This window comes from Takifugu flavidus, chromosome 10 (genome assembly GCF_003711565.1).
Source record: "Takifugu flavidus isolate HTHZ2018 chromosome 10, ASM371156v2, whole genome shotgun sequence".
NCBI classification, from domain to species: Eukaryota; Metazoa; Chordata; class Actinopteri; order Tetraodontiformes; family Tetraodontidae; genus Takifugu; species Takifugu flavidus.
Window position 1 is genome coordinate 8,397,749 of NC_079529.1, and position 11,093 is coordinate 8,408,841.

The window sequence follows — 11,093 nt, forward strand, 5'->3', positions numbered from 1 at the left end:
TCCGTTGTCGATCATTAAGAGGAGGACGACTCCTGCAGGCTGCTGGGCGGCTTTGCTGTTTTTGAACCTGCAGCAGCGACGAGGAGTCGCCCCTTCTGCTCAGCCGACTTGAAACAAATGGGTTATTTAGAGCCGACTTCATTTGCACTTGTGGAGAAAGGGCAGCGGGGAAATGAGGGCACCCCCCACCACCAGCGGTTCAGCATTGGGTAGCTTTAATTAGCCAATTCACACTATGCTTTGCTGCTTCACTTGGTACAATGCGATATGAAGTAATTGTCGCTGCCGCCTCAGCGTTCAGCACGTACAGGCGACCAGTCAAGAGCGGGGGACAAAAGAAATTGTGGTACCCAATCAAGACATGACGCGGTCGAAAGGCAGGATGCTGCTGATCATCTGGATTTTAGGTAGGAAAAAAAAGCCTTTCAATGTTATAGATGCTTATCTTTTCAAAAGCTGAATTTTACTTTTTAACGTTATTTTTAATTTGAATAGTTTTAGATTCATAATAATAAAAAACCCAACAGGATTTAAGAGATTTTCTAAAAACTGATGATGAGTCAAGTCGCCAGCTTGGTTGACAGTGATGATGCAATTCTGTGAGAACTCTTCAAAGCTGTCGGACCAAAGTAATAGTTTTACCTGATATTTCTCCTCGTTGTGAAATACTGATGCTAAAATAATCATTCTGGAGAAAACAAAAGTATCATCAGTCATGGACACATAAACTGGACTGAGACAAAAAACACAACAGGAGTTCAGATTGTAATTACAGCACCCTGAGCTAGCACAGAAATAAAACAGATCAGATGTGTCTGACTTTAAAACTGTTTATTCTAGTTCTGTATGAACAAATACATAAACTATCAATCAATAAACATTCAAAAAGGCCTCATTTTTTCCAGAATCCTATTCATAAAAAAGAGGAAGTCATTCTGGAGATGAACAAGTGGAGGTAACGTGGTTCTTGTGTTGAAACACGTTGAATAACCAGTCACGCTTCAGCTTCATCTCCTCTGGCTCAGAGTCTCAGGTACGCCACCTAAGAAAGGCAGAAAAGGCCAAAACCGGATCAGCGTCAGGTCTGAACAGACTGGAGAGAAAAGAAATATATATTTACGTAAGACTGCTTCCCCCAATCAGCTCAGAAAACCAATTAGTGTCACGGAACACCAAAGCTAAAACAGCTCATGTGGTTGAGATTAAATCACGTTGAAAAAAACATATTCGTATAAGCAGATCAGAGAGAATAATCGAGCCCGGCGCTGTCCGCGCTCCTCCATCTGCTCTTCCTGGGTGTCTGCCTGCTGCAAACAATGGCTCCGCTCCACTGAGGGCTCCAAACTGGGATGATGGATGAGGGCATTTGCCACACTCAAGGCCCGGTCCGCTCACTCTCCCTGCCTGCTTGGCGCTCAAGCGCGTCCACGCTAATTCAAACAAATGATAACAAACAACAATGAGACACCAGCTCCTTCGAGCCCGACTGGAGAGGACTCACAAAGGGCCCGAGCTTAAAAAAAATAAATAAAAAGGAACCCCAGGTTGAAAACGGGAATATAAGTTTAGGAACAGCATGTCTGGAGTTCCTGAGTCGATGAAGACTTATCTGTGTGGCTGCTACAGATTTCCTTTGTGTCCTGGCACCAGCGCAAACGACCACACAAACCATTGCTTTAATTAAGGATGTAATATGTGGGAGTTAACTGCATCAGCCTTTGTGGTTGCACCTACTCGACATCTGCTCGCTATGACCTTCCCCTAAATTTACTGCTACAAATATGAAAGGTCCCGGTTTATAGATTTGGTTTGTTTGCTCGGAGCTTCTGTGCAAACACTGAGGGGCTCCATAAAGGGCTCATTCCTAACAATGGTTACTTAAATACATTTGCCATTTACTTAATAATCTAATCGTTCTTAATACTTTAAAACCTCCAAAAAGCAGAAATAGGATAAATGTTATAAATTGTGACTTTATAAAGCGTAACTCCAGCAATCACCTAAAAGGCCATGCTAATTGCTAACTCTGATAGCTGCAAATATGCACTGCAAGAACAGCTGCACCAACTCATAACTGCAACTGTGCTTACAAAAATAAAAATCTAAATATTAACATAGCTCACATGTTATCCCAAAATAGGCGTACACAGTGCAGAAACATGTATGGCTAGTTTCAATACGTGCTAAATCAGGCCAGTGTGCTCAGACTGTAAGCAAACAGTCTGAATATTGAGGTACTGCCGCAACATTAAACACCCTATATATCACATGTATAAGAAGGTGGTATTAGTGCACCAGATTGCCATTTGATTCCATCTACTTGAGGCTACTGCATCGGTGTGGTTCCTCACACTGAACATCTGCTCATAAACTGCTCAAAAATGACAGCAAAGTAAGAACAAAAAAGCTGTTGTTCTCCTGTGCGTTAGAGAATAGGCAGCATTGTTCATATCTGCGGTAACAGCACGACAGTGATGGACAGGGGGAGAAATCAGGGCTGCCGAAACAGAGGCAGCTCTAAAACCAGACATTATCCATCCGATGGTGAAAGCGGTTGCGGCACTCTAACGACGTGTCACAAATTGACACACATTAACACTTTCTGATGGCAGCAGCCCGGGCTACGGGCGACAGAGCGTAATACGATCGCACAGGCAGTCTCCGCTTGCTGGAGTCGGGCTGGCAGGATCACAGGGTGAAAGAAATACTTTGGCCGTTCAGAGCGCAGAAGAGCAGCATGCGGGGAGATGACAGGCTGCGTCTCTGAAGAGCTCGGCAGGTTCTGAAGGCTCCACTGAAGCGTTCATGGACAGCGTCTCAACCTTGCTCATATTTTCACCAAAACAAGCTCGATAAATTCCACTCACCAGCTCTTAATCATTGTTTTTTTTTACAGAAATTGAAGGGTCCTCACTCAGCCGTTGTGGCTGATTAGAAGGAGCTGCACTAATACTTAACTCTAATAAATGTAACTAAGTCTTCTGAACCCACAACTGCGCATGGTTGCCTTTCTGCTGTGTTTCCCATCATCACTGATCCTGACAGCATGACAGCCCCACGAAAGCCACGAAAGCGATCACTTCAGTGGAGAAGCGGGACATATCGATCAGACATCGCCATGGTTGTCCTCTGCTCCGCACCGCCGTCCACTGTGACCCGTTGTGCTTTGCCAAAATAAATTACTTCCCCCGCGATGCATCCGTCTGGATCCATCAAACGTGGACCAATGGGTGAGATGAGCCATTTGTTAACAGAGCAGTAAGTCCGTGGTGCTGTTCCCCAGCTTCCCTCCCCTTACCTATACAAATGAGTTGTTTCCAGCATGCTTATTAAAGAATAATAATAAAGAATCCTTCCTTATAGAGCACACATTTGCCCTTTCACGGCCAGTATGTTTCACTTTGCAGCCGTTTCATACTCTGTTAAATCATGATTATGTGAGCACTTGCAACAAAATGTGCACTCTCAAAGATGAAGTCTTTTTTCATTTTCTGCTTCATTATCTTTGGAAACAGCTACACTGTACCGAGCGACAATAAGCCTGGAGATACACAACGCGTCATCATCAGGAGTTCTGTGCAATCCTGCTGTCTACATTACAACCACTTCAAACACTTCCTGTTATCTTAAGACTTTTAAACACCAACTGTCTCAAAGCCCGATGTAGAAATCATGCTGCCCAACATGATCGAGTGGAAGCATTAGAAGCAAAAAAAGTTGCTAATCTACACGCATTTGTTTTTACTATTGTTATTAAGGAGCAGCTAAAACAAGCTCAGCACACCAAGAATGTCGTTATGAAGCTGAAATCAAAATCGAAAACTTCTAGTACAGTTAAAGTAGACAATTAATTGTTCCACCTCGTAAGTTTAAGCTGCGGATGAAGGAGTCGCTAAACCGAGCCAGGAGGCTTGTTAATTGCACTTTAAAAAAGACCCGGAGCACCGTGCTGTCAGCGACAGTAATTGTGCTGATTTTCTAGTCAGGATTTTCTTTTAGCGCTCTGTGCTACATATCACACATAATTTGCACATTCCTAGCTGCACAGAAGTTGGACTAAGGCTGAAAAAAGTAAAAAGCCTTTTTGTGACCCACATAATCACTAAAGCGAGCTGTTAACGAAAAGCTCGGAATCACAAAAGCAATTAATGTATGATTAAAAATGTTGTCACGCCTGGCTGAAAGAAGGTGCTGAAGGTGAAGGCTGCAAACATAAGTTGCTGCTATGTTGCTATACAATAGTTTTACAAGAACAATAAAAAATGTGGATTCCAACATCTTATTTGTAAGTCTCTCACCTCATAGGACCTCATGCAGCGCATGGACGCAGGAAGTGTCGAGTTGCTTTCCTCCATCACTTCCAGCAGCTCCTCGCACACCCGCAGTGGCAGAACCACAGGATGTCCGATGGCGCTGACCTCCCAACTAGCTACAATGCTGAAAACACACGACGTGGGAGTGATTTGTAGTGGCACGGCATGCGAGAGCGTTATACAACCAAAATTAAGCCGAGAATAGCTGCTGTAAATCCCAGAGTGAGACATTCATCTTGACAGTTTTAATCAGGTATTCTCTCCTGGAGTCGCAGAACTTGATGAACGGACAAATAAAAGTGGATTCATGGGGGAAGGGTGTTTAGAAAATAAACAAACAGGGAGGAGAGAGTGAGAGGAAGAAGACTGATGCTCTGTCAGGGAGTGGTGCTGATGCAGTCTACGGTATTTGGGCAGCGTTCAGCCATCTGGGCAGCTCCTGAGAGCGAACCAAAGTTCTGGCAGTCCTTCTAAAGACTTCACCCTGAAGGAGCTGCTGCTGGAGCTCTGGTTGATGCAGGGAAACTCACTTTCACAGTAAATTTATTCACGTTGGAATGTATACGCAGATGCTTCTACCAAGGTTTTGAGTAAAGAAAAGTATACACATCAAAACACAAAGTAGACTATTTTACCACTGTTGTATTGTGTGAGCTTTAAACAGTCACACAGCAGGTGATGTTGAAGGTTTACCTACTCGTGTGGCCAAATTAATTCTATGGCCTGTACATTTTCCCATTAGATTCAATTTCCATATCTATGAGCCCTTAATTCCATTCTAGTGGACTCAACTCATAATCAAGTCACTGCCATTAGTGACAAGTGTAATCCACTTATGTAGTGGCCCACTGATTCTCCAGCCAATTATTGGCACTTTTAAAAGCACATCCTGCAAAATCCCTGGCTGCTGCCGAAAAAGAGGGCAATCAACCAGGGAGTCGGGCTCCCCGGGCGCAACACTTCATTTAAAATGTCAGAGAAGAGTGACGAAGGATGAATGGCAAATGACGTAAGCGAAGGGGCTGGTGGGAGTAAAACTGGTGTTTAACTTTGCAACTCTGCGGGGAAATGTCAGGAAACGCCACTGGAATCCCAGCTGCTGGAAGGTGAAGCATTTTAAGGGCAAGGTCACATATAGAAGGGACGTTAACGCTGGTAAATGCCAACGTACACATGCCGACTTCCTGGAAGGAAATCAAAAGGAGGGCCCCTCCCCCCACCATACTTACTAAAGACAAACGCTGCCTTGTCTGCAGCACTCGGCGGCTGGTGGAGCCCGTTCGAGCGGGACGTTTTACCTCGTACCGGCGTCCACCTACAGTGAAACTCGGGTGTTGTTGTTGTTTCTCGTGCCATTTAAGTGCGTGCGGGCCGCTTCGCCTGAGAAGACAAGCCTCTCTTTTCATTTGGCTTTTCCCTCTAATTACCCTTTCTCCATCAGCTGGTGGGGGCTTGTCAAAACAGCAGAAACATCAGAACTTCTATGTTCTCTTCGGCTGCGGGGGAGAAAACGGAGGAGGGGGAGGCGGGGGGTGTGTGAGTGCAGTTGAAAATAATGAGGGTGGAAGGGTGCTCCGGTGGGGCTGCCGTGCTGCACGTGGAGAGGCCCGGACGGCGTGTCCACCTACACCTCTCGGAGGCATCGCAGCCAGGTTTGCTCTCAGTCAACATCCTCCCGCGCGTGCAGCACAGCCAGCGCTCGGAAGATTAACGTTCCTGATGGCAATCTCATTTGCAAAATAATTGAAAGACTCCCGCTGAACAGACACCTCGGCGGAAAGCGTTCCATTAAAATCTAAAACCTGCGCGCCGATAACGCAATCTTTCATCCCTCGCAGTCAGCTGAGGCAGGCGGTGATGGAGAGGCTGGGATGGAGAGATGATTAAAGGGAAAGCAGGGATCGAGAGGAGGGGGGATGAGACTTACTCTCTCTGCTGGGGGCCGGGGTGGGAGCAGGCGGTGTACAGGAGTTTCAGGGCCCTGACAGCTCTGAGCGATGGGCCGCCAGGCGCCACAGCAGCGGGCGACCTCTCAGCCTCGACGCACGTCTCTGGGACCGACGCTACCACGGAGTCGCTGTTGAGCATCCAGAGCTGCAGGAGGAGCAGAGGGGTCACGCAAAACCGACTTGCCAGAGCCGAGGCAATAGCTGGGTGAACTCACTGGAGCGCAGCACGCAGAGCATGTGATGAGACGGTAATGTGGTTTTAATGAGCCCCCTGCTATTTTACTCGAGGCCCCTCAATATACGTAGTTAACATTGTTTTTATATTGCTTTTATACCTAATGGCTTTCCCAGACTTCATTAAAATCGGAGTCATCACAGACAATGAAACATTCCATTTGTAAATGGTTTTGTTTTGAAGCTGTTATAAAATTTAACTGGATCGGATGAGAGGTAATAACATGACAAGTGTAAAAAGGGCAATGCAGAGCGCCATTTAGCAGTAAAGGTGGTTTAATAGCATATTAATGGAGTCTAAAATCATTGAGTGTCTAGTCTATTTTTGGAAAATGGTCTTAAATTTGTCTGATTACAGAGCTGGACTTACCAATAAGAAGGGTTTTCCATCAGGAGTCTGGACAGAGAAGTGGAAGGTGCTCAGAGAGCTGGACAGCTCCACCAGTCTGGCTGCTATTGTCCTCTCTAGGAACAGAGATCTGTCAAATCAAACGCAAATTAACCCATTAACAAAGCCTGGGTGACGGCCGCTTTAGAGGTACACGAAGAAAACAGCAACAACTGCAACATGCAAGAATATGGTGCAGGCAGCTTTGAGCCTGCCGGAATTGCTTTAAAACTTGACTTTAAATGCAGCATGGCAGCACCAATACACAGCACTTTTTCCACAGGTGGGAGTTCAGCAGCTCCTGGGTGATGTCAGAGCCAGGCTACAGTTTGGAACTGATGGATTTTCGGACTTTTTTCAAGTGAGCTCGAGGTTCAACCATCACAACCCTGCAGCAAGTAATCACTCATGACCGGTGGAACCAGGCACGAACGCTCCGGAAATAGCAGCGATCAACACTTGTTCCTATTTGCAGAATCTCCTAAGATTGATAGCCAGTTATTAAAAGGTTTATTTCAGCCCTGCATTTGCAATATTTGAAATTACACGTCGCTGATATGTATTACTCCTCAGTGTTGTAGCAGACGTTGGGCAAAAGTGAGGCAAATTATGCTTTTCTTACATTTCATTGGCCTCCCAGGAGACGCGTGTATTGCAGTCTACACAGGAGAGATTCACAGACAGCCTGTATGGTGCTCAGCCTCTACATTTCCATAACAGTGTGGACAGAAACCTGCCTGCTGAGTGAAGCCTCTGGATTCCTGTCCCCCTCAGCGGGCTCCACAACCACCTGTGTGATGTACAGCTTCAACGTCTCTGACGCATAGAAACAAGGAAAAACAATACAAAAATCAAACGTTCATTTCAAAACTCCGAGCATCTATCAAGGAAAGGCATACCTGGTGAAACGGCCTCTCCTACCCCCGACGAGCAGCTCTTGCAGGAGACGAGTGCCAGCCGGCGGCAGGTTTTCTGTCGGTAGCGGAGTTGTAGACAAAAACACTTCTTCACATCTTTAAATTGGCTTTTGTAAAAATCAGCCATCAGCAGAGGAGAACGATGTTTGACAGGTGTCTGTTGTCATTCGCTCTGCATTTCTCTATCGCAGTCAGGCAAAAAATGTCATAGAATGAGTATTTGTTGCGAGTTATGGGTCTACAGCTCCAACTTTTTAAAGTGCTACATTATCTTACATTACTTGTTTAATGCATTTGGTTTTTTACTGTGTGACAGGAGTGTTTAAAGGATAATAAGCCCAGGAGGACTGTCTCCACCGGGAAAGTCATGTCTCTCAAATTATCACTAGAAAGTCATTATCAGGCTCTGTGACAAGGTGATGGCTTAAATTAGGCGGAATGGGAACGAGGCAGCCACAGTGTGAAGCAGAGCTGGGTGTCCAGCACGATGCCTGATGAGCTATAAGATGTTCATGTGGCATCGCCAGAGGCTGCAACTTGTTAGCTCGGCTACTGAGAGCTTCATCTCACTCAGCCCCCCGCAGAGAGACAAATCAGCTGGATTCATGCTATTAGAACTTCTATAAAAGGTGAATTGCTAAAAAAGTTCAGATGAAATTGTCCCAAAAAGGGCTTTCACGACCAACCTTTGGATCTTGAACATCTTCTGAGCCAGCGGGCTTCACTTCCTCAGTCAGAGTTTGTTCACAGCTGCCGTCCCGGTTCAGGAGGAAGAAGGTGTCACCCAGTAAACAGTCGTCTACGCGGGGCAGCAGCTTCCTGTTGGCGAACGGATCAGCGTGGCAGCACCAGTCATCTACCAGGGCGCTCCAGTTGCCGTTGGGAAGGGGAAGAACCCGCTTAAACTCTCTGTAGGAAGGAAAAGCAATTATGGGTGATCACGTTATCCCTGTCCAAGGACATTGGGGATTTGAAATATGTGAACAGTTTTTTGAGGGCTAGAGAAGCTCAGAAATCACAACAACATTTTCATAATAAGGTTTTTGAGCCTCAAAATTAAAACAAAAGTATTGTTTTGGCCTCCTCAAAAAATACTCCAGTGTTCTAAAATGGATGAAGCCAATGTTTGAGAAGGAAAACCAACTTTTCAGGAGCTTTTAGTGAGAAAAGTCCATGAGCCTGGGTAATGGAGGTACGGCAATTTTCAGGACTTCACAACACTGACCAGAAAGAGCTACAGGCTTAGAGCAATAAGAGCAATATTGTCCAGGTGAACCACCTCCAGGGTAGAAACACAATTGTTTTCTAATGGGCAGCACAGACTCAGACGTCACACCAGCTCCAAATCTCTAACCCAGTCAGGTTTTCAGATGAGGACCTCTCCTCCATCCATCAATTTCTCTTTTTACTGCTGCACCGGGTTAATAAACAGAAGCTCCTCTTCCTGCAGAGGAGGGAGCAAATAAAACCCCATTTGCTCTGAAGCTGCTCTTTGTCTTGACTGCTCCTCACCTGTCTTCCAGCAGTCTGGTCATGCAGCTCTGGCAGTAGAAGCAATAAGTCCGTTTAGCCCGAAGTGTCTCCTTTGCACTGTCAGAGGCCTCTATTACCAAAGACAAAGACACAAATGACCCAAGAATATCAGTATACTTGTATCAAAAGCAGCAAATGTTGGGTAGCAAAGCTGATGGGGATGGAGTTCACATCCATCAAGAAAACTTCACCACAGCAGCTGTAGGTTAGCGCGTGACAAAAATGAAGCGTCCTCATGACTGATCGGTTATTTGTAGGCCGTTGGAGCTCCCATGAGCAAAGTTTACACATTCGCTGTCTCAGATGACCAAGTGACTCAGTCCAATTAATTCAGAATAGACAGCAGGCTTTAAATAGAGACAAGATCAAAAGACATCCTCGGCTCAGGGGGGGCGCACATAAAGCTGAGGGAGACTGCAGAAGTCTGGGCATACTTTTCCATCCGTACCCTGGATTTATCTTACCTGGATCCATGCTTTTAGAAACAGTGATGCGCAGTCTGAAATGCAGCTCTTCACATGATTCCCCTGCAGGAGTTGGAATACAGGATCCCTGCTCAAAGGCGACCCCTTCCGGGAGGGCGAGACTCGTCTCCCCTGAAGAGGTCCGGATGTTGAGGCAAGAATCTTCACCAGTCACGGCTACATCTCCAGGATGTGTGGTTACTTCTTTCCTATAACCACAAAACAATGCATTGTGGGTTTGTTGTGTTAGATATTTTTTTTTAAACTATAAATCTCCATCGTTTAGCCGGTTTTTTCAACCAATGCTAGCTTAACACCCAAATCTTTATTGTTTTGTTTGAAAAACAAGTTAATAATTTTTGTGGTGCTGTTGAAAGACCAAACTACACGAAAATCGTCCCTGCACTAGTTCCACAAACGTAGTTATATAGAAGATACGTATAAAATAGTGGCCCATTTTGCACGCTCTCGCATCTCTTACGTATGATTACCCCATCTAGTGGTGGTCAAGATGTATTACACATTTCCTGAAAACAACAGAAAGCGTTATTACACGCAATTATTATAAAAATACTTTTCGAATATAAGGTTTTTAAACACGGAAATTTGGAAATACTACTAAATATCTTGTATATCACGATATGAACTAAAAAGCGTCTGAACTGGGGTTAGATGATGCTCATAGTTGGTGAGCATCAAGCTAGCAATATTAGTTAATGTTTTTGATTAAACTAAATAGCCAACCGATTAACACCATTTATCTAAATCTATTAAAATATTCACAGAAAATAGTTACCCAACAATAATTAGTCCAGTCTGAAGCCTTTTTCTTAACTCAACGAACACTCCGAGTCTTTGGCTTTTAGCTGGCATCTTTAAATCTGACATCCAAACGGCACGATAAACAGAAGATAAACCCACAAAAAGAACTAGTGGATGTTAGAAAAACGCTCACTCCGTTCAGTTTATAAGATAGTATAATTTCTCCAGCAAACAGCAAAAAAACAAGACTCCATATTTCTCTTTCAGCACAATTGCTCTTCTGCAACGTGACTGCTTCAGAAAACACAAAAGTTTTAAGAAAAGAGCATCCGGTGAGACATTTCAAAATAATACATTGTTCTCTGACACGCTTCACCGTTAAAGGTGCATGACGTCACCTATTGTAAAGGATTTGTAAAATTTTATCCAATTTAGCTATGAAGACTGTGCATTTTACATCACCCTCATTATTTGAAGAAATCAGTTATAATTATTTGAGTTACAATCATTATGACTGCAAGTTTAGTCTTACT

At 44.7% G+C, this 11,093-nt stretch overlaps 1 protein-coding gene across 1 annotated transcript; it reads right to left on the bottom strand.

Annotated features, from left to right (window-relative positions):
* Window positions 1-812: 812 nt before the first annotated feature.
* On the bottom strand, window positions 813-10,872 carry ube3d (ubiquitin protein ligase E3D). Its single transcript, XM_057044246.1, has 10 exons — window positions 10,595-10,872; window positions 9,799-10,007; window positions 9,314-9,404; window positions 8,488-8,710; window positions 7,784-7,856; window positions 7,622-7,700; window positions 6,867-6,975; window positions 6,241-6,407; window positions 4,299-4,437; window positions 813-1,042 (listed from the first exon to the last, which is right to left on the bottom strand). The coding sequence occupies exons 1-10, from the start codon at window positions 10,684-10,686 to the stop codon at window positions 1,022-1,024; spliced, it is 1,203 nt and encodes a 400-aa protein (XP_056900226.1). The 5' UTR covers window positions 10,687-10,872; the 3' UTR covers window positions 813-1,021.
* Window positions 10,873-11,093: the final 221 nt, after the last annotated feature.